Genomic DNA, 24,302 nt, shown 5'->3' with positions numbered 1-24,302 from the left:
CTGTTTTCGCTGTTTCAGATGTGAGTGTTGTTGAATGCCCAAGCAAGTGTTTTTTGATTGCAGGAGGACGGGAGACTAAAATAAGCCCAGCTGAATGTAAGGAAACATCGTCAAGGACTCAAGGTCGCATGCATATAAATCACACCATGTAAAAGCTCATATGGATCTGGCGATTATTTAAAATTCATATGCCAGAGCTTTTCATGATATCATTTGCATGAGTGGCCCTTTAAGTATTCTCTAGTCTTTGATTTACGTTTGATGTTGAATCGGTTTTAAAGGTAACGGTCACATACATGTGCATTTCTTTTCTGTTTTCTGACAACTCTGTGAATGCACCACTTTACAACTGCAGGCCTGTAAGTAAAGATGTCCCACAATAGTACTCTGATTTCCTCTTGTTCTTTCGTTTTCTTACCTCATTATCACATTCATGTATCAAAAGAGGAAGTCGAAAAAAAAAAAAATAATTACAAAGACCAACCTTGTAAACATCACCCCGCAACACTTGTTGATTGCTCACAGCTAAACCGGTGAAAATGTCAATGTCAAGTAAAATGTGTAACTGTTAAAGTTAAAATTGCACAAAATGAATTCCACTTGCATAAAGTGCCTTATTTGCGCTTCGGTTTTTGATTTAGATCAACTGAAAACGACAACAACAACAGCAAGCAAATGGGCATCAAAAATAGATAAAAAAAAAAGCCAAATGTTTTTTTTTACAAGGTAGATTAAAAGGCATTTTTGTATATTAAAAAAATACATAATTGCTATATTTGTAATGTTTTTAACTTTTTTAGACTTAATATCTGTCACAAAACCAGTCATAAGGGACAATTTGATTTATACATATTTTGAACGCAGAATAAATAAGCTTTCCATTAATTTATAGTTTGTTAGGATACGACAACGTTTGCCCAAGATAAAACTATTTGAACATTTGGAATCTGATGGTGCAAATAAATAAATAAATAAAAAGCTAGGCCAAAGTATGGAGAAAATTGTCTTTGAAGCTGTCCAAATGAAGTTTTTAGCAATGCATATTACTAATCAGAAAGTTTTGTATTAATATAAGTAATAATCAGTAATATATCATCCTAATGATTTTGGCATAAAAGATAAATCAAGGGTCACATAGGCTATGTGAATCAAATTAAACCGTAAAGAGTCAAAGGTTTTGTTTTCATTTACATTTGTATTGATACAAATGTATTTCTATGACAGTCCTAGACTCCTCTATACGACGTGCAGACTTGTTTGAAAGGGGAGTTTATAAATGTTACAAATCTAAACTTTTATCACAAGGCAAAAATATCTGACAGCACATTCAAAAACTTGACATGGATTCATCCTAAAGAAAGAGGACTTTATCGCAGACCGGAATAATACAGTTAGGCACTATTATTCTATGTGCAATGCAGCTTTTCTCGCCCTGGACGTTATTTCCCTCTCTGCTTATCCACTTCTCAGCACTCGCGAGAGCGCAAGGGCTACCCCCTTTCCCTTCCACCCCACCTCTCGCGAGATCTCGCGTCCGAAGGATGGTGTTGTGTTAGAGGGAGTGGGAGAGGAGGGTGAGGGGTACCCACAAAGATGTTGCGTGATTTTTTGGAAATTTATTTATTTAAATAAAAATGGCCGCCGCAGAGAGCGGAGAGGAGAGACTGTAAGTGTGAATCGCATCCATTCCCATTGTCACGGATTCCAATGTCAGGCGTCGCGAGCGGCGATGGCGTCGGTTTTGATCGTCGCTGTGATATTTTGTCAGGCAGGCGCAGGCTGAGGGGGGGAAATGTTAGCCGCGCTAGCCCGCGAAGGCGTTGAGAATACGTCACTCGCATTTCTCCCGCTCTTTTTCCACGATCAGCGGACACTTTGTGCGGCACGCTTTAGCCCGGTGTCGTTTTCTGACGTTACTTCCAAAACTCCCCCGAAATCTGGAGCGAAGGGCTGCCTGGGGGTTTGGACGCACACATGTTTTGTTTTGCTGATATTCGCGGCTCTTTCGCGCGAATGTTACGGCGCTCCTGTGTTGTTTGATTCCGAAGCGCTCGCTAGCTGTCAAAAACAGCAGACTGAAGTAAGTTAGCTCGCTTGTGGCGCTGCAGGACAAGGCAGGGGACCGAATTGAGATTTGCTCCAGATAGATCTGCCTGTCCTGTTGTGGAAAGGCTCGCCTGAGTGCTTAGAAATGAGGTTAAGATGCGTTTTAGACCAGCGCGATGCTGTCGGGCTGCTTAGGTAGCTGTGCATCATCAGGTACCAAGTTTGCATATGCAAGCAAGTTGGCCAGTGTGCTATTTCTCTGCCTGATGTCACTGTGCGTGCGTCTCCGTGTTGTTATTGCTGCTTGTTTTGCCCCTGCAGCATGCAAACCGTGTAACTCCAGGTGCAAAACACACTGTTGTGCTTCTCGCATGGCTGAAATATAGATAGTCAGCTTGCTTTAGCAATGCACAAGGCACTCCCATGTGATATTGTTGAGCTGACTTCCGGTAGCCAGCTAACGGATCTAGCAGCATCATATTTGTCTGTATATATATATGTGTGTGTGTGTGTGTGTGGCCGACCGCAGGGGGATTTGCACGAACTGAGTAACATGCAAGACACAAAGCTCCATGTCTTCTGCACACACTTGCGACAGGTCTCGAAGATTCAACTTGCATCCTGTTCAACTTCTTCCTGTGTTACATGCTCCATGAATTCATTGCAAGGGCAGGTACTGGCTAGATGAAACATTTTGGTTGCCAGCCGTGGAATATTTTATAGTTTTAACTCAAACTGGTTATTATTTCGAACACGTATTACGAATTTCATTTGGTCACTAAAATGTAAAAGTATTTTTTACTCAAATGGCTAGTAAGTTTGTCAAAATGTTACAGAAAATGGCTAGTACGATTGGATAGTACTTTAAAACAATATGTTCTTCTAAGGCATTTTCTAGTAAACTTTACAGCGGGGTAAATTTTCAACATTGTGAGTCAAAAGGAACTTCAAATAAACGCCGTCACCATCTCTCCTTCCCTGCTTTTCCGATGTTTTTCATTCTGATTAAATATGGTCCTTGATTGTCAAACATGGTATAGTTGTTAATATTTGATAAGGTTTCATAAGAGGAGCTGTCTGATGCACATATGCATTGATTTCCAGCTTAGGTTCAAGGCCTTTGCCACCTTCTGCTCAGTGCTAAATTGAACAGTGAAAGTTCGCAGTAAAAACTTAATTATGAGCGATACCAATTAGCTTTTGTTATGCTTCTTTAATTGAGTGTCCCCCAACAAAGTTGTGGCTTAGAGAAAACCTACGACGTTCATTTGTGTTCATCTCATAAATGGGTAGTTCATGCTTAAGGTCAGATCTATAAATTATTCCATGGCTAACAAACAGAATATCTCATCTACGCCAGATGATCCAGTATCTGCGCTAGCAATAAATTCAAGGAGCATGCCACACACGATTCAGTCGTAAATTAATAAATGTGAACGCGTAAGATTAAGTTAAAATCTGTGTAAATAAGGGAAATTGTATACATCAGGTGATGTGACTGGACTTTTAATAACTTTTTAATAAGTCATTTTAGGAGGTCCTGCAGAGTGGATCATTTTACAAATATTTATGAAATGCAAATATAAAATGACACTTATTGGATGGTTTATGAACAAAGTAATCGTAGAAATGTATATTCACGACACTTGCCCTTTAAAAGATATGAATCAATAAGTCAAGTGAATATCACTGACAGTGTAGTGCAGTCGGTGGTAGTTTGTTTATTTAAAAATTAAATTGGAAACCACTTATTTTTTTTTTTTTTAGTTTTGCTATCGTTTTGATCCTGATCCTTGAATGATTCTTTACCTCATGCTGTCAGTTCTTTTATGTGTCACCAAGCATTTAAATCATTTTAACTATTCATATATAACTACTCATCCCATGTAACATTGTTTTAAAAAATGTGAAAACTAAAACTGGTCGATTTTAAGCAAAGCAACATTACATTCTAAACAGTATTCATCGTAGAATATATATATATATATATATATATATATATATATATATATGTGTGTGTGTGTGTGTGTGTGTGTGTGTGTGTGTGTGTGTTTGTGTATTTCTTTATTTGCACTGCTTTTTGAAAGTTGTCGATCACTGCAAAACTATATTGCCACGATTTTCATTTCTATATAAATGTTTTGGAGTGCGTCTCATTTTAGGATTATGGATAGCATCGTTTTTTTCGCTGGAAAGAAACCATTTTAAAATAAACAATTTATATTAAGCGACTTTTAAAAAGGAAGTTTCACTGACTTCTACATAAACGTATATGATAGGATCACTTAACTTTGAGGGCCTTTAAGTTATTTATGGTTTCATGTTATTGTTAAAAATTAAGGTGAAAATGTGCTTTCTGCTTCTGGAACCTAACTGTTGCTCTCTACTGAAGTTGTAAAACCTGTCAAATTGGCAAATGCTACTCTACGTAGTACGAGTGCAGATTAAATATTTTAGCTTTACGTCATGCATACTAAGTGCAGCATGTGTAGTTATAAATTGGCTGAAGTAAGTTTTATATCTACCTTTATTTGATAATGACGGAAACCGTCTAATGAATGTTGTCTTGTGTCGTGATTCTTGTTGATGTGCTGAAACATGTCAACGACTATTTTTGCGGATTGTTAGTCATTGATGAAGTCAGTGTAACATAAAAGAACTAAGGAACTGTTTGTTTTAGCTTCGTGTGCCTGGTAACTTTTTTTGGACGTGTTCATCGCTTGAGTTTGCCTTCTGACTTTTAATGCTTGTACTGTCATTGAAAGTGACAGCTTTTGAGCTAAGAACATGTGGGATCTGTTACCGTCTCCACCCTGGTAGAGTAACTGTAAATGCTCTGAAAATCTAAAAAATGTGTCATTTAATTCAGTCTGGCTGTGAAAGCTTAGTAAACTGGAAGTAGGCAAGTAGCATTGTAATAGACGACTGAAGGAAAGTTCGAAATGAGTAAGCAGTATGTTTTGGTTAGTTATTTCCCCTCCTTTTAATCTCTGTTTTCCTATGCTTTACATGTGGAAATGAAGTTTACAATATATTTGTGATTTGATGTTTTTTTATGGAGGTAATATTGCGACAGCAAAGTGGTTGCGTGTTTTTAGAGTAATCTGCCAATTACGTTTAAGTTGATGATTGTGTAAAAATTACAAAAGATTTTGTTGTCGCCTTGAGGGGCAAGCCACAGATGAGCGGGAAATTCCTCCGTTCTCTGAAGACACAATGATTCAACCTCGACACCTCCAGGGTGATTTCCGTGTGTCTGTAAGCAGAGTAGAAATCAAATTGAACGTGTTTCTCCTGGAGTTACGAAATAGACACATCCTAGGTTTCACATGACGCCTAAAGATGTTGAGATGCGAATTGCATCCGCTTACTCGGTTAGCCGAGTTTTATGCTAACACTTCAAATTCAGGCCACATCTCGCGTGCTCTTTGGCGGTATTTAATAGAGCTCGTGCGATCCGAAAATGAGCATGCTTTGATGCCAAACTGTTGAATTTACGATGGCAAACGTGCAACTACAGCACTTCTGTTCAGTAAAAAAAAAAAAAATACTAGACAAGCGGTTAACTTGAATACAGACCCGTAAGACTGTCGTTCTGTCTCAGTGTGCCACCTATTTCTTGTGTTGTCAGCAGAGGTGAGGACAAGAATGAAGACCAAGAGGGCTCAAAAGACAAGACGCAGAAGCAGAAGAAAAACAAAAGGGAACGGCAAGATGTGGAAAAACTGGAGGCCACAGTGTCCGTTCCTCCACCCCCGCCCCTCCCCACGCAGGGGGATGTTGGACAACGGACGGAGGCAGGGAAGTCTGAACCCATTGACCCTGAAGTCGGAGCTGCTCTCAGCGCTCCAGAATCTTCTGCATCGGCCAAGCAGCGGCGTTCTATCATTCGGGACAGAGGCCCACTGTATGACGACCCTTCACTGCCTCAAGGTTGGACGCGCAAGCTGAAACAGCGCAAGTCGGGGCGATCCGCTGGAAAATTTGATGTCTACCTGATCAAGTTAGTACAAGCTGCAGGAAGTTTGTGTTTTTTTTGAGAGCCACTGGGAAGATATTAGTTTCGTAATGCTGCGTCCAAATGACACACATGCAACAAATCAGTCATTATGAAAGTTAAGTTATTGCGTTTGGAGAGTCTTTGACCTCTAATTAAAAGGGACAGCATTCATCTGCGCAACAAAACTAAACCTGTTAACACTGGAAGTACCAGTTAGGCCCTCATATGATATGACATGTTCCCTGTTTACTTGTTATCATGAATAATTTATTTAAATCTTATTTGTTATATACTTGTTTATATTTCTCACTACACTTACATGTAGTTTTAGTATGTGAAATTGTTTCGGCTTGTCCAAAGACAGTTTTATACTGATGCTTTGAGTAAGAAACATAACCTTTTTATTATTAGTATGTCTGAAGCCATTAACACCAATGATAAAGATACAGTTTTAATAATCATTCTAAATTTAAACGAATAGCACACTGGAGCTACAACGTTACTAATAACAGCACAGTGGATCAATATAGTTGGAATTATTTCCAGAATGATTTTTTCTAGCTAATGAATGCCACAAACATTTGCATCCAATCAGAATCCATTCTGCTTTACAGAGCTTGAGAATTTAAAGTGGCAGACGACATACACAGCGTCGTCTTGTGTACGCTAATAAAGTTATCGTTCTTTATATGAATGGCCTTTTAATCACAGATTTATGGTTGATTTGATTTGAGGTGGTGTGTCACTTCCAGTGTAAGATGAGCTTGTGTAACAGGTCCCAACAACGTTTGAAGCATGATATAACAAATCAGTGGTTGTTCAATAAATATAAATTACAAGTATAAAGAGAGAGTTGTGCATTACACTGGTCGGGTTCACAGAGATTTATGTTTTAGAGCTGAATGTGGATTGATTTATAGGATTTGTTTTATGGCTAAATAATTCAGTGTTATAAAAGTGTATTGTTCTGCCAAACAATTTGACATCATGAATAGGGGTTCATGCTGTTCCCTTTGATTAAATTTTTTTTCTTTAAAAAAGTTGAATTAAAGAAAACATTTGTATCCGGACTATAGATTTGTAGGAGTGACTTTCCATAATTTTTCTTTTATTTCATTTTACTAAAAGGTGCTTAACAAGAATAAAAGTGGAATTCAAGGAAATATTCATATTTCATTTAAGATTTTTGTGTTTTAAAGGCGTATTTGATTCGTTGTATGGCTAAATAATTCAGTGTATATTGTTCTGCCAAACAATTTGACATAATGAATAAGGGTGCAAGCTGTTCAACGCTGGCCAATATGTCACGGCTTTCAATGTTTTTTCTTCTTTTATTTCATTTTATTTTTATTAAAAGGTCTTTAATAAAAATGCATGTGAAATTAAAGAAAATATTTTTACTTGGACTACAGGTTTACTCCGATTTTTTTTTTTTTCGTTTTATTAGAGGGTGCTTAATAATTATAAAAATGTAATTAGAAAATACTCGTATCTGATTTAAAAATTTAGTGCAAACAAACTTCATCAAATAGTTTTCTCAAAATTAAAGTTGTCAATTTGTATAATACAACAAATATTGTTTTTGGTTTTTTTTTTCAGCCCAGAAGGGAAAGCCTTCCGTTCCAAAGTGGAGCTCATGGCGTACTTCCAAAAGGTGGGCGATACCACCACGGACCCTAATGACTTTGACTTCACAGTCACGGGCCGCGGGAGCCCCTCTCGCAGAGAAAAGAGACCGCCAAAGAAGCCTAAAGTAGTCAAACCCTCCGGTCGCGGGAGGGGGCGGCCGAAAGGCAGCGGCAAAGTACGGCAGGCCACTGAAGGGGTGGCTGTAAAGCGTGTTATAGAAAAGAGTCCAGGAAAACTCCTCGTAAAGATGCCCTTTGTGGCCCCCAAATCTGAACCAGGGGCTCCAGTGGGGCAAGCGCCAGTTGCCAAAGTGCGGCGAGGCCGCAAGCGGAAATCGGAAAAGGAGCCGCCAAGCACGCCTAAAAAACGTGGCCGCAAGCCAGCAGCCGCTTCGCAGTCGGCGGTGGGGACTGGTTCAGCTGCTACATACGCCGCCGCAGCCATCCTCACCGCCGAGGCTAAGAAAAAAGCTCAGAAGGAGTCTTCCGTAAAGCCTGTTCAGGAGAGGGCGCTTCCCATCAAGAAACGCAAAACTCGAGAGACTTTAGAGGAGTTGGAAGGATCCACCGCTTCCACGACGGAGACCTTCACACCGGGGATAGCAAAGCGACTGACTGCATCAACTGTGACCCCTACTGGGGAGGAGGTAGAAACGAAGTCTCACAAGCATCCTGTCCGGAAGTACAAAGAGGCGTCCACGGATCCAGGGAATGGCAGCAGCGGCAGTGGGACGGCGACCAGCGGCAGCGTACCGAAGAGTCACAAGAAGAGAGATCAGCGAGGGCAGCACTTTAAACACCACCACCATCATCACCATCACCAACACCACCATCTGCAGGCCATGCCGCCCTCCACCTACACCCCGCAGGCTCACCAGCTCTCCCTAGGTCACTCCACGCAAGGGGGGCCGCCTGCGATGACGGAAAACGAACCCCAGGACTTGAGCACCTCCAGGCCCAAAGCGGAGCACTGCAGGGAGGAAGCCAGAACTGATAGCTCCTCGAGCAGGGACGCTCAGAACGCAAGCAAGATGGCCTCCTCTGACCTGAGAGGGCAGCAGATGACTGTGACGGGGGATGGCAAGGAGCTGAGAGACATTGTTCCTCCCTCTGCCGTCCCGAGGCCGAGCCGAGAGGAGACGGTCGAGTCCAGGACACCAGTGAGCGAGCCAGTGAGCTGACTGACTTAAGTGACTGATGGGCGGGAAGAGGCGGAGGCGGCCGCGGGCGAGACGAGTGATTTCTCGTTCTTTTTTACTGAGGAAAAGAAGAAAAAGGAAACAAAAATATACAAAAATGTAAACGTACTTAAACAAAAGGCAGCTGTTGTCTCGTTCTCTCTGTGGGTTGGACGCGGGGCGATAATTCTCTTTGCTTCCGGATGAATTCTCTGCTAAACCTTTTCTTTATGGTTTCCTTTTATTTCCCACTATATCTTTGTATTAGTATATCTTAGCAGTCACCTAAACCAGTTATTCCTTTGTCAGAGCTTGTAGGAAGTAGAAACACACTCAAGTGGTAATGGATACACAAGTCACACGCCATAGTCGTAGTAAAGCGAAACTTTCCGATCAAAAAATGCGCTTGAAAGTACTGCAATGCCTCAGAGTCATGTCATCTCAACCCTAGCAAAAAGGTGTCCTATCAGTGTCTTTCTTTTGTGTCTAAACGAATGGCAAGCTGAGGAAGAAAGGGCCACATTTTCCGATCTCCACCTTTTCCATTTGAATTGGACGCAGCTGTTGCAGCATCCTCACCCTTGAAATAAGACGCTAGCTTAACTGACAGAAAAGAACTTCCTAGTTGCGAGTTCATGCCAAGCCTACATTTCCAGCCTGTTGACCTGTGAAGATCAATTGAATTTGGAAGTAGTATTTCTTTTTTTAAGCACACGTCTATTAATTATGAGTAGTTCGGTTAACCTAAACACTTGTTTCGGCGGTGCCTGAGAAAATGCATTTTCTTCGGTGGGGCAGATAAAGCACAAATGTATTTGTTAGGGTATATTGAAAGCACAGTCCAGTGTAGCATCTGGAGTAGATGTCAACTCGCGTAAAAGAATACGAGAAAAGGAATTACGTTTACCTGCTTTTTTTTCCATGAAGTACAATTTAAAAAGTGGCCTTGTGTTCTTGCGACACAAATCCCTAACAAAAAAAGCATACCGTTTCAAATGATGTAGCTTTTGGTTTTATTGTGTGTGTGGTTCATAGACTAATCCCATAGAGCTGCTGTTCTAAAAACGATTCTGACGGGAAAGTTAATAGATGGCTATATTTATATAATGTCTTGTCAGGCTGTAGCTGTGTCAAATGCATGGGTTGCTGATGTTTGCGTGCTATTTATTACAGTACTCCGAGTTTGTCTTTCTTGTACATAAAGCCACGTTCAGCACCAACCATGAGGGTCAAACATTATAGATACTTAGATATTTCGAATCATGAGTATTATTAAACATTACTTGGCAACAAATTAAAGAGAAACCTGCATACATCGTACAAGACCATGCAATTACGATTAGTTCCATTAGTTTTCTAAAGCCTACTTTTTTCAAAATGGCAGAGAACATTTGCAATCAGAAAGAAGGACACCAAATCACAGCTCCGTGCGCAAAGTTGTTAGAGATTGGACATACTAAAGATGTCTTGGTAATTAATTTGATTGTACCTTTGGGATGAAGCGTAGTCCTAAGGAAATTCTGAACCAAAACTGAGGAAGTTCTTCTTTGTTGATTATGTTAAATAGATTTTGCTTTACAGCACTTTTCCTGTTTCATTTTTGTTTCTTCTTCTAGATGAACTGCACCTTACTTTTAGAACGTCTTCACAGAATCAAACATTGGACTTAAGAAAAGCCTACCAATTTATTTGCGTATATTTTTCTGGTTAGCCTTGCACAGACTTCTGTTTCATGTCCGGAGGTTGTTACTTTTTTCAGATGTGCGCTAGATTAGAATGCATGTTCAGTGTCGTTATAAAGAGCCATTCTACCTTTTCTGTAAAAAAAACAAAACAAAACCCATATTTATGAAATCATCATGCATAAAGGCTACATTTCACCAATAATAGTGTTGGGTCAGGTCAGAGTCGAGTCCAAATCTTTAGTCAATTTGTGAGTGGGAAATGATTTTTAATTTCTTGTCATCATAATTTTATTTTGTTTATCTATCATGTTTCACATGATGTGGATTCGACTTTACTCTGTAAAGAAGGTCTGAATGTCATAATCCGTGTCAAGTTCCACCCAAGTGCATCCAAGTCTGAGTTCACTCATAATAGCAGTCCAACTACCACATCTCTAACTTAAAGTATTTGAGATCACATATTTATGGCCAGTAATGAGATGACAAAGGCAGTTTGTAAATGTCCTGATGTTTGACTGTTACATGCAACTCTGTGTGCTTGTCTAATCTAATAGAAATAAATTATATATATATATATATATATATATATATATATATATATATATATATATATATATATATATATATATATATATATATATAAACATTATTATAAATTATGTATAAAACCAATTACAGACATCTGGGTCTGATTACGGATTATGATTTTGTTTTATAGATAATGCAATTGCTGTTTCGAGTGAGAGTTGCTGCTCCTTTTTTTTTTTTTTTTTTCCCAAAGTATTGTGGTCATTTTTTTTTGTGTATGAAATCTTCACGGTTATTGTGGCATGGGTGATGGATGTGCATTGTCACTGACATAAATGCTGAAAAATATGTACAACTAAACCTTAATCAGAGTCATAACACTTGTTAGATCTTTTGGTCTGGTAGTTCAACTAGAGCATGGTGTTTGTTTTTGTTTGGGTTTTTTTTTTATAAACTTGCTATCGTTTAGGAGATCAGTTGCATGCGAGAGAGAACTTGCTGGCCCTTTTTTCCGAGAGTGTTTTAGAGTAGGCCGTTATCTGGAATCTTACTTTTTTTTGTCGCTAAATGTGTAGATTAAATGATGATCGACAATCACGAAGAACATTGCATATTTATTTTTCCCCTCGAGTCTTATTAAGATTGAAAGCGTCTCCATTCTCTTCCTCCGGCCTCCCGCTCCCTCGACCCTCACGGGGGGAAGAGGCACAGAGAATAAAAGAGCGTTTCCGCTCTCCGAACAAGGGCTATGTAATCATTTCAAGTAGTCTAAAGCAGATGAAGGAAATTTAAGGACTGAAGGATTTTTAAGTCAGAGGAATGCACGTCTGGTCCTCGCTGCGAAGGCAAACTCCGTTAATTGCTTGAGGTCAAACAGGAGACTTTAAGTGTTAAAGTCAAACACCACCGGCTCACCCTCTGTCCTTGGCAGAGCTTGAGCGCTCACTTAACCGGCGGCTGACGTTGTGACCTGTCTGCGGTGAACGTCTCCCCTGGTCTGACTAAACTCGGGCGGGAGATCGGAGGTAGACGAATGGATTCCTCGGCAAGCACATTTCTCAGTTACAGAACCTCCAGACATGAATTGAAGTTACGACTCCCAAGCTGCATCCGTCTGGCTGAAACAGAAAGGGTAGTGCCTTTATTTTGGGAGACTTACTAAGGTGGTAGAAGTGACCTTTGATTCTAAGAAACACCTTTATCCCAATGAAGCAACGTGGAAGGTGAATTTACTCAAATGCTTGGATTTTATTAGGTCATTTTTCATTGGTAGGATGTGCACTGGTGTGTGTGTGTGTGTGTGTGTGTGTTGTAACTAGGGTTTCATTGTTCATTTTTTCTTTCTTTTTTTTTTCGCCCCATTGGCTGGGCTAATGCGTCCACCTAGAAATGATGTATTGTTAAATACCCTCTGCTTTATGAACTTCTTGCCTTTTGTAGCGCTCAAAGCCCACTGACAAAAATGGAGCCCTACAAACGGGTAAAGACAGGATAAGAAGATTACTTTTATTATTTATACATGTTGGTTTGTTTTATTTCCTGTTTTTGTTTGGGTTATTTGTGCCTCTGGCAGTGAAATATGCTTTGGAATGTCCTTGTGTCCCTGTAGCCAAAAATACATGCTATGTACGTGAACATGTATCAATATGCATGATTGCCATTAGAAGATAGGACATTGCTTGCCCTTTACTATTATATATAAGATGTTTTCAAACAGCACTCCAAGAGTTGAGCCCAACCACACCAACCGAATCCGAAGAGTTTCATGAGGTATACAATACTGAATGTTTTCCGTTTTAAATGAAGGTTGTGCACTTCAGGTCTGCTTTAATACGAACGGATTTGTTTCATTTGAAGTTTTTTTTTGATTTAACTCTTCAAGGAGCGGCTTCAAACGCCGCTCCTTGTAGTGGCTAGAGTAATTCGTAGATTTCTGTGTTAGATTTATTTTCATCAGTAGTATTTTTTTTTTCTCTTCCGATTATAAATCCAACTTAAGACGGTTCTATCTTCATAGCAATAGTGCACCCAGCAGATCGGATATGAGTTTCTCCTTTAGTAGGTCTCCGATTTGTGTAACAGTAGGACTGAAGTAAAAGAAATTTTCCCTTACGACTAAAATGCAGCACTTTGCAAGGAGGACAAATTCAAGTAAATGAAACAGAAGTTAAAACTATAAGAAATAGATTCCAGTTCCACCGTGGTAGAAAGTTCATGGTCTATTTAACATAGTCTTGTGCCTTGAAGTTTCAGTAATAGAATTTATCTTTATACTGTAGTTGTATTTTTATTCCGAGTCCTGTGTTTGCCTCTTGTTGGTATTCAGTGCTTTGGATGTATTAAGGATTTATAGAGATCAAGAATATGTTTGCCTTGCTTTATTTTCTTAATTGAGAAAAAAAAAAAAGGATAACATTAGGGAGATGTACTTGGGCAATATTGTCGATGTAAAAAGCTATAGGATTTTGATGTTTTTTTTTTTTGTTTTTCATCCCTGATATGTTGAATGTTTCACAGATTATTAAGTAAAGTGTGTTCGTTGGGAAATATTCTCCATTTTAACGAAAAAACTTGGCCTCAAACATAATCTTCCAATCACATTGCATTTTATGGAAAAAAAAAAACAAAAACTTCAACCTTGACCGGAAGGACAACGAGTCTAAGATCTGCACTTTATAAAGTATGTTTCCCGGCAGGACACCCATTAACTTTTTGTATGTGTTTTTTACCTTTGTCCAAAGCTGTTTTGTTTTCATATTATTTTTTAATTTAGTTTCAAATAAAAGGGATGGGTAGTATGTATCTAAAAAAAAAAATTATTTTAACCAAACAGACTAGGTGTCAGTGGTAATTCACCATCTGCCAAGCCTTGCCTTCCTGACAGTGAAAAGTATAGTTTGTGTCTACTTTTATAGTAATGTGTTACTGTATAATTTGTTTGCCGTATGTAACAGATACACAATAGTAAACAACATTTACCTGCTCTCTGTCTAAAACGTTTATTTGACTCGCATCACAAACAATGGCAGCGTTGTTTCCTGATTGTGAAATTAATGCGTTTTCGTTCATCATCGGGGTTTTGTCTGTAGTGTCAGGAAAAAAACATCTGGAAAGCAAAATCAAAGTTTCAATTTCACTTAGTTTTTGGTTTTCGTTTAGGTTTTACAGTTGAAAACAATACTTGTGGCTAATATTTTACATTACGTTCACATAGAAAAATGCAAAAACGGCACTTATTATCGGGACAGTGAAATTTAGCCTATTACTAAATGTGGAAAAAAGGAAATGAAAGATGTGAGGAAGTAGAAATTCATGAAATGTGATGGTGACGAATATGAATATTAATGAACGTAATGTGACGTTGGTCTAGATTTAATCTACTAACGTAAGAAAGTGGGCGGCATTCAGGATCGGTTCCTGTCCCAATGTGCGCGCTGTTCATCCTATCCGCCCTAAAAAGTATTGAAAGTTACTAATATCACATTTTAGGATGAACAATATGCACATTGGGACGCAAGTCAAATATCCGGCGGCGGCGCATGAATATTAATTAGATGACGCAACTGAGACGAAGCAATAAATATTCATGAGATTCTGTGACGGCTGCGGTCGTGACTCAAAGTAAAACGAAAAAGACCACCAACACAAGTGACAGCCACAAGCAGGAAACTCCCTCTTCCAAAGACCGCGTAAAACAATATCGGTGTTGATTAAAAAGATTTTCACGGCAAATAAGATAAAAGATAAAGGCTGGCGAAAACAGAAGGCTTTTGAAAATGTCCGGAGCGGAGTTTGACAGGGAGTTTTTGTACAAGTTACCCGCGTCTGTTATGGACGCCTTTGCACGGGTTATGGACTCGCTTTCGCGCTCGGACTGGATATCATTCGGTAAGAATGGCCTGTTCGTTGTTAGGTTTTTGTTAGTGTGGTGTTTTATTTGAATCTTAACGCGAACCACGGAGGATGTGTTGATTAGCACGCTCGCTAACTCCTTAGCCGTCTGAGCGGTGACGTCAAAAGTAAAGTTTTTGTGAAACGTTTATTTTGTTACAGCTGTGGTTAATTTACTCCGTTTAGTTGAAGTAAGTAAAGTAAAGTAAGTCTTTGTAGTGACATGTGGGTGTTTATCAGTGTATCTGAGGTTACTGCAAATGTTTCGCTAAATGTCAGGGTCGCCCTGGCCTGATGACCGATGACGCTGGAGTAAATAAAGGGGTTCATAATTTAATAACCTGATAACGAATAATCAGATTTAAAAGCTTACAAATGCACATGGACCACTGGAGTTGTTGCGGTTTATTTTGTGTCCATTGATTTATTTAGGCTAATCCATCATATTGTTGAATCACAGCATCTCTTCCATAGGGAATCACGGGATTGGAAATTAGTTTGATGCTGTTTGTGAAGTAAACGTTGTAGTGATGTTTTTAAATGAAAGATTCTCTCACTCAGTTGGAACTAAATCTCATATTAAATTACTAACTAAAATACTGTGGTGGAAACTTAACTAAAGCAGCTCTTTAATGTCCATTGCAGCTTCACAGGTAATATCAGACCAGACAGAACTACGTCTTTTGGAACAAAGCTCCAGACGGACAGACAACCTGATGCACAAATGGGGCTGTCGCAACGGGACGGTCGGAGAGCTTCTGAAGATTCTTGAGGGCTTGCAGTGGTTTAGGGCCCGTGATATCATCCTTGAATGTATGTATGCTTTTCGTATCATTGTGTCTTGTTTTTTTGCTCGCTTCTGTTGTCTATACGACATCTCGTGCCCTAACCCTACCCTAACCCTAAGCCAGGTTGTTAGGTGGGTTTTGTGGTCGTTGTGAAACTCTAGGCAATTTATTTGACAAGAAGCACATTTAAGTTGTGGCAGAAACACAATACTGTCAGTTGTGGCAGATTTATTCTGTGATCACACATTCTTATTTGTTTCAGTTTCTGTTCTCTGATCACTAGAGAGGCTGTCAGAGTCACAGCCACAAGCAATTACATTCTCTTCTGACATCTACGGCAACAACTAATTAGGATTGTTATTTGATCCAACTGGACCTTATTCGCTATAAAACACGTTTTAATTTAATTTTGCATGATTCATCGGTGTTTGTCTTTTCAAATGTGTAACAACTATAATGCAGATATATTTATTAAATAGGCTCATTAAGTTAAAGCAATTGAAATGACACTGTTTTTAACACAATATTTTCTTCAGATTCACTGCTTTTTTTCTTTTTTTTCAAATTGTGTATATATTTTGGAACTGGCATAAGGGAGAGAGAGTACTTTTTGTTGATCTATAAACTTTGCTGTTGGCAAAAGGCAAGTAATCTCAAAATAGCCGAATATCTGCTGATAAATGAATTATATCAGATTGTTATCAGTAATAATATCAGTAATATTAAAAGAGTAGTATTGTTATTGTTAACTAAAACTAAAAAGTATTCCAACTAAATTTGATTAAATTTGGTGAAAAAAAATAAATATTATATAATTTTTTTTTTGTTGATAAAAACATTAACAAAATTAAAGTTAGAAATATTCCCATGTTGAAAAATAAATTATAAAAATAAAATTACACAGATATGTAAGTGTAGAAAAGCTGATAATTCAATTTTATGGTTTACTTTCGCTCAGGCACTGAATGTCATATATTTGTATAATGGATCCATTAATGTACTTTTGCATGCGTTTCCACAGGCAGACGTATACCACCGATTCATTCAGAGCAGCAGTCACCTTCAATGGCGCCAACAGTCTCTTCATGTTCCACTTTTGTCAAAGAGCCTCTCCCTATCCCTGGTAAAGTTCAGTGATGGCATCTGTCAAACATGATGTTCTTTTTAAAAATGCAAGTTGACTGCTTCAGAATATCTGTGATAAGAACGGTCATTTTTCTTTTCCAGAAGTCAGACCTCTACCTAAGCCTAGCCCGCCACCGCCTGATCTGGCCTCTATGGATTCAAGAATTTCAAATGTAGAGGTGCTTTCTTTTTTTTCTTTTCTTTTTTTATACTAAAAAAGAAATTCAGCCAACAAATGTAAAAGAAAAAAACTTGCTAGGTTTGACTGTACAGTTTTTATTGTGCTGGTGAGGCATTAGTTAGCATGAATCTTCCTTGAGCCGTCATGTTTTTCTACCTTTTGATCTTTTAATCCACTAACACATTTGTGTCTGTTCGTAGTGCCCGTATGTGAACCGTGTGGATCCCCCGCCTCTTTCCTCAACTGCAATGAGCTGGCCATTTGAGGAAATCCAGAGTGGCACATGCAACTTTTGCCCACTCTATCAGATTGGAGAAGGAGGTTTCGGACACGTGTATAAAGCTTTGATGAGAAACACTGAATTTGCTGTAAAGAAGCTAAAAGAGGTAGATGGGAACTAACAAAGCAAATAATTATGATTCTGTTATCGAGTCATTCAGTTTGTTTTCTAAGCATCCATGTGTTTTTTCACTTTCTTTCATGTGGGTGTTCGGAACAGGACTCCCATTTAGACTGGAATGTTGTGAAGGAAAGTTTCAGGACGGAAGTAGAAAAACTATCGCAGTAAGAAACTGTCTGTCCATCTTTTGCTCCTGTGGCTTATGCTTTCTGTTCTCAAGCCTTTAAATCTGTCTTTCCTGTTTTGTCTTAAAAAAATGTCACCCAAACAAAAAACAATTGCTGAAAATGAACTGACCCTCAGGTCAACCAAAATGTAGATTTAGTTTGCTCATCAGAACAGATGTGGAGAAATTGAGCATTACATCACTTGCTCACCAATGGATCCCCTTCACTGAATGGGTGCCGTCAGAATTAACAGCCCAATAGGCTGATAAAAGCATCACGATAATCCACAAGTAATCCACACCGCTATAGTCCATCAGTTCATCACAGAAACGCTGTCTGCTGCTAAGAAACAAATCTTTTCATTAATATGTTTTAACTTCAAACCTTTGCCAAAAATACAAGCCCTCTATCCATAATAAAACTTATGCCAGTGAAGAAGGTGTCTTGTCCGAATTAAAAGAGAAATATGCATGGGTTCTAAACAAATATAATGGATTTTGATGTGAGGACAAAAGGGAATGGTCTGATTCACTGGAGGAAGCGGTAATATAAATTATGGACAGAAGTGACTGTTTAAATGTAAAACACCTTAATGGTGGATTTGTTTCATCCAAACCAGCAGCTGATGGAGTGGAGTAGTGTGGATTACTGTGGATTAATATCCACTGCAGAGGATCTATTGGTGAGCAAGTGATATAACGCTGAATTTCTCATTAAAATGTTGGATGTTTTTGGGTGAACTATTCCTTTTTGATTGGCTTTTTTCAGTTTGGAAGTGATTCATTTGTTTGTTCAACAGACGTGCAGAATGGGACTTACCCGCTTGAACTTTTGCTCTTTATTCACCACACCTCTTCATGACCCAAAAATGAAATTCATCAGCACACTCTCCAAAACATTTTTGTGGTTAGTTGTCACCCTTTTGTCTCTGACGCTCCAGCCTTGCTTCCTTCAGCTACTGTAATGCTCTTGTTGAGTGTTGTTATGCAATATATCTAAAGCCACATGGTTTTTAATTAGGCTCTTTCTTACACAGATACAGACATCCCAACATAATGGACTTTGTTGGCTATAGTATAGAGCGACAAACTTATTGTTTGATATATGTTTATATGCCAAAGGGCTCCTTAGACGGCTGTCTTCAATGTAAGGTAAGTTACCTCTCTCGCTTGACAATATAAGCTCTGCATCAGTGTTTAATATGTTACTCAAAGGATAGGTCACTTTGTATTAAACTTGTCATCATTTGCTCGCCCTCATGTTGTTCTAAATTTGCATGACTTTATTCTAAGGGAGATATTTTGAGGAAAGTCCCTGTGTGATCTATTTATTTGCACTGAATGTGAATGGGGACAGAGCTGTCGAACCCAAGAAATGACAAAATAATCACCTAAAAAATATTAATATGACTCCTATTTTAAGTATTCTGAGATTGTGAATGACATTTAAATGATTTTTCCACACAAATGCGGTTTTGTCCAACCTGGCTTTCAGATCTCATTTGAAGGCTTGCATGTACATATATATAATGAATCATAACTTGTAATCATCAAGTGTAGCATCAATAATGATCTCAACAATATCACTAATAAGATGTGGCATGGGTCTTACAAGTCATATGTGCAACTTCTGTGGTACTTGAGTGGTGCTTTTTATTAATTTTGTGGCTTGTTTTCTAACTAACTAAGCCCTCAAAACAGTAATTTGTGTTTATAACCGGATTAGTAAGTGTTTTAGTGTCATTTTAGGCCATATAACTCTCTTACTGTCATTCACAGTAATGCTTGTTTCTTTCAGGATAGCAACGCCCTCTCTTGGTCGCAGCGTGTAAATGTGTTGCTGGGAACTGCCAAAGCTATTCAGTATCTGCATTCTTGTTCACCTGCACTTATTCATGGAGATATCAAGAGGTGAGTGCAAGAGAATCCTTTCAAAAGATGATCAGAATTTGTGTTTGGAAATTTAGTATCCAGCACTAAGGTTTTTTCTTTTTGCTGAATATATTTAACTTGAACATGCATGTTAATCATGTTCCCTCTGTTACAGCTCTAACATCCTTTTAGGGGACCACCTGGAGCCCAAGCTAGGGGACTTTGGATTGGCACGTTTTTGCAAGAACCCTAACAAAACCCCAGGCAAGACTTCCACCGTAGCTCAAACCGCTAAGGTCCAGGGAACTCTTGCATACCTACCAGAAGAATACCTGAAGGATGGACAGATGGGGGTAGAGATCGACATCTACAGCTTTGGAGTGGTGAGATAAATCTCAGTCTCAAAATCTCATTAACTCCAATACATTTTTAATTTAGATTCTCTGATTGTATGAATTAAATTTAAGAAAGACCCAGCCTTAATTATATTTTGAGAACATTAACACATTTGCAAATGTGTTTTTGTATTTGCTCAACAAAAAAAAAGTAAAAAGATACTTTTTTTTTTTTTTTTTTTTTACTTAAGAACTAAATGAAAATGTAAAAATAATACGCACTTAAAGGTAAAACACAAAATATGTGGAAAGCAGACATGATTTAATTCAATCATGCTTGTGCTTGTGTATTATCATATATTTGATTTATCACCCATTCTTACAGCAAAGGTCTTTCTGCGTTCTGTATTTATTTATTTATTTATTTATTTTTCTCTCATACCGCAGGTAATGCTAGAGGTACTTACTGGACGCCAGGCTCTGGAGATCGATGACCAATCCAGAACTGTGTACTTGGTAAGAAGAGCTGAGGTTGTATTTTAGTCGCACATGTTAGTGTAGAGTTGACTGGTGGTTAAACCTGCTACTTCTCACAGAAAGATTTAGTAAAAGAGGAGGAAGATGATGGAAGAAGTTTCAGCAAGGGGAGGCACTCAAAGGAGCTGTCCTATGCTTACGCAGCAGAGAACATCTGCAGGAAACATCTGGATCCTCGACTGACTAAAGAAATACCTTCCCCGCATGGATCAATGGAAATCTCTCAGCTGGCATGTCAGTGTTTAGACCGACGGAGGAAGAAGAGACCTCGTATGACAAAAGTAGGAGAATCTATTCAAATGCTTTTTTTTAATTAGATTTTAAAAGTACATTTCTGTTAAACTCATCATGTCGTGACCCTTTTCGTAATTTGTTGTTGTTGTTGTTATTATTATCATTTAGTTCGAAATTTACTACTGTTGAAAATTTTGGGGTATTTTTTTTATTTGAATACAAAACGTATACATTTTAATACAGCATTAAATTGCATTACGTTAAATTGATTAAAAGCCATATATAATGTCAAAAGAGATTTTTCAAATAAAAACTTTGTCAGAATTCTTTGAAGAATACAAAGTATCACAGATTCCACAGAAATATGAAGTAGCACAACTGTTTTTAATGTTGATAATAATAAGAAATGTTTCTTGAGCAGCAAATCATCCTATTAGAATAATTTCTGAAGAAGCATGTAACACTGAAGGCTCGAGTAATGAGGCTGAAATTCAGCTTTGCATCCCAGAAATAAGTTGCAATTTAAAATCACTCTATTTCAATATGTTTTAAATTGTATTGCTGCCAGTGTATGCTTTAAGAAATAAAATTGGTAAAACATTACAAAATAAATAAGTCTTACTGATCCTAAACATTTAAACAGTTGTGGAATTGTAGTAGTATTTTTAGAACTAAAAAGTGCATTTCTTGAAGTTATTAAATATTAAAGGATGGAGTGAGTTTTAAAAACTATTTCACCTGACAACAAACAAGGGCGTGATTTTTTTTTTTTTTTTTTTTTTTTTTTTTTGATTTTTTTTTTTTTTTTTAAGGGAAATCATCCAGAAACAAAATTCTGTTCAAATGGAGAGAGTGGTCACAAAAAACGAATTATCACTAGCTAACAAGTGACCAATTAAAAACCAATAATACCCTTTCTTAATATTATGTTTAGTTAGAATTATCAGGTTTATTCTGGTGTTTTATTTCGCTGTTTTATAGGTCTTCAAAGCACTTCAAGATGTGGATTTAGAGTCGAAGACCTCTGGCAGGTCGACTACGTTCAGATTGTCTCCCGTATCATCTCATCCATCCACCCCTGAGCCTCTGCGCTCCGACACCAGCTCTCTGAACTCTCTTACAAATCAGTTCTCCAAACTCCGCCCTCAAGAGGACACGTTCCCCTGCCTTAAAAACACTGTCTGTCCCACCTTGACCTCTGCCGTGACTCAGTCCAGCTGCTCCGAGTTGGAGTTCAATGATGAATCATGGGCTTCACAGTCCTCTGGTGTGCCGTGTGAATCAGATGAGAGTCAAGGCTTCTCTCAGTACTTGACAAGTCAGTGTAGCAGAGCTCAGGCCATGTCATGTGGGGCCAGTGGCGTTCAGAGCACTAAAACAGGTGGTTCTCTAGCTGAAAACTCAAAGTCCAGTCCCAACGAAGGTAATGAGATTATTTACTAAAATTAGTAGATTATAAATAGTTAAGAGCCTTTTTCTGAATGTATGGTATTATAACTTTCTAGTTGACCCTGTCTGAATTTACAGATTTTACTGAAAAGAAAGTATTTATCAATCCTGTGAAGCAGCGACTGGTCCAAAAAATTGAGCTTTATGAAGAGGGAAGGATTTTAACTTCTGATCTGCTGTCATCAGGCACCTCTTTATGTAAGTGTCCAAATCACCTGTAGATAGATGAGATTACTGTATAAAAAAAAAAGTTTGTATATTCAAAGTGCAATTTGACGTATTATATATTATATCGGGACCCAATAAGAAATAAACACATTTCATGGCTTTTTATATATATATATATATATATATATATATATATATATATATATATATATATATATATATATATATATATATATATATATATATATATATATATATATATATATATATATATATATATATAAAAAACAATTAAAAGTTTTTAATTCAATTTATATTTTAAATTCAAACAAGAAAAAAAAAAGGAATCTTATTTTAGTTTTACTCCATGCACTAAAATAAACAAAACGCTGATAATGAATTAAAAACAATGAAGACATTTAAAATAGTTTATTTTCCAATGAAAATGACAAATCACACAACAAAATGACCAAAATATTAACTAAAATTCAAATGAAATATAAAAAATAAACAAGAAAAGACAATACCTGAATTGTGCTAAAAATAACCTGGCCTGATAGACACTAGAATAAAGTTGAAGCAACAAAGAACTGACATTATAAACCATGTTATAATAACTTCCATTCGCATTAGCATTCATTATACATTGCATAACAGATAATTAGATCTGCAGAGCTGATCAGTTATCATTTTGCAGAGTCAACAAGTTTAATCGACAAAAACAAGCAGCAACGGACAGCGACAGATGTAACGCACCGATTAGACAAAACCCCTCATATGTGTCAGTTGTGTGACTTCTTTAATATTGGGTTAAAATATACATGATCTTTAGAAAATGTGTTAACACAAAATGGGTGTGCTTGTTGGTTTGAATTAATGATATAGTTTATAATATAATTCATGCTATTTCATATATTTTGTAGACCGGGAGATGAACGCTGAAACGAGGGAGCCTGAAGAGAGTGATGAGTTTGCAAGCGAGACATCTGGAATCAACATGCAGTCTTCTGCTACAGTTTAACACTGGACGCTTGGAGGAGGGAACCCAGCAAATATGTTGTTCAAATACTCAATGATTTATTCACAGCTTGATGCTACTTTTTTTACAGTTGTGGTCGAGAAAATACCTTCAAAAATACCTCAGCTAAAGCTGCAAATTAATAAACTTGTCTTATGGCAATAGAAAGCGAACATGGTACGGATGAAGAAAGCACTGTAGTTATGAACCTGTAAATCTTCACTGACAAGCAAACAAAATATAAAAGTGCATAATTTGTTATACGCCAGTTTTTTTGGCGATTTAAATGTCTGTCTGTTGCATGTTTTTGTCGTAGTTTTCAGCAGGATTTTTTTTTTTTTATAACAATGTCAAGACTATGAATTATGGACTAATCATCTACTTGTATGAGAGTACTATATAACATTAACGACTAATCTATTTCTGTGGTACTAACTGGTGATTGTTACATACATTAAACCTTTAGCCTGTACAATCTTCATCATGCATGTTTGATTTGATTTTTTTTTTTTTTCCCTACATACTGCAATGTCAAGTTTTATTTGAAACACTTTGTGTGTGCTGCTGTTGGTTTTTTAATCAGGGCCCTAAATGCAATTTTGCACATTTCTACATTCAGCCCTTTGTAACTGTATACAACCGTTTTAAATGCACCCACTTAATGTGCTCTTTTGAAAGAAAAAAGAAAGTCAATTTTTGTGTCAATTATCGAACTTTTTTTATTTAAATTTTTTTATAAGCAGTGAAGTGTTTTGTAAACATATATTACCATGAAATGATTATCATATGAGTACTGGAGATGGTAAAACAACATGTTAAAGTGACAGGACAAATTGCCATGTTAACCACAGAATATGTTACGTAATAAAGTATTGTTTACATGAATTCTGAATGTATATATTCTGTAACTGAGACCCACTGTATAGATATTAATGCTAAAATATATCAACTTTTTTATATAAAGATTACATTAACAATAACAACTTTAAAAAAAACTTTTTACTATGCTTTTATGGTTTATTTTTAGATACGAAACATTCAATCTGAAACTACAAAAATCCAATATGAAAATA

General features: G+C 37.5%; 2 protein-coding genes across 3 annotated transcripts; both read left to right on the top strand.

The window, feature by feature from the left end:
• Positions 1–1,529: 1,529 nt before the first annotated feature.
• On the top strand, positions 1,530–14,048 carry mecp2 (methyl CpG binding protein 2). 2 transcript variants are annotated; one of them, XM_043247004.1, is made up of 3 exons: positions 1,530–1,666; positions 5,681–6,049; positions 7,646–14,048. In XM_043247004.1, the coding sequence occupies exons 1-3, from the start codon at positions 1,635–1,637 to the stop codon at positions 8,853–8,855; spliced, it is 1,611 nt and encodes a 536-aa protein (XP_043102939.1). In that variant the 5' UTR covers positions 1,530–1,634; the 3' UTR covers positions 8,856–14,048. The 2 variants fall into 2 exon arrangements, with proteins under 2 accessions (XP_043102939.1, XP_043102938.1); XM_043247003.1 differs by having other exon boundaries at positions 5,678–6,049.
• Positions 14,049–14,594: 546 nt separating this feature from the next.
• Positions 14,595–24,114, top strand: irak1 (interleukin-1 receptor-associated kinase 1). Its single transcript, XM_043247002.1, has 14 exons — positions 14,595–14,953; positions 15,602–15,769; positions 16,766–16,867; positions 16,972–17,048; positions 17,251–17,436; positions 17,550–17,614; positions 18,654–18,768; positions 19,415–19,527; positions 19,664–19,871; positions 20,271–20,339; positions 20,420–20,641; positions 21,576–22,017; positions 22,122–22,241; positions 23,135–24,114. Exons 1-14 carry the CDS (start codon positions 14,842–14,844, stop codon positions 23,230–23,232), a joined length of 2,097 nt encoding a protein of 698 aa, XP_043102937.1. The 5' UTR covers positions 14,595–14,841; the 3' UTR covers positions 23,233–24,114.
• The last annotated feature ends 188 nt before the right edge of the window (positions 24,115–24,302 follow it).

This window comes from Puntigrus tetrazona, chromosome 8, assembly GCF_018831695.1.
Source record: "Puntigrus tetrazona isolate hp1 chromosome 8, ASM1883169v1, whole genome shotgun sequence".
Lineage (NCBI taxonomy): Eukaryota > Metazoa > Chordata > Actinopteri > Cypriniformes > Cyprinidae > Puntigrus > Puntigrus tetrazona.
This window is presented reverse-complemented; position numbering and strand designations above follow the sequence as displayed.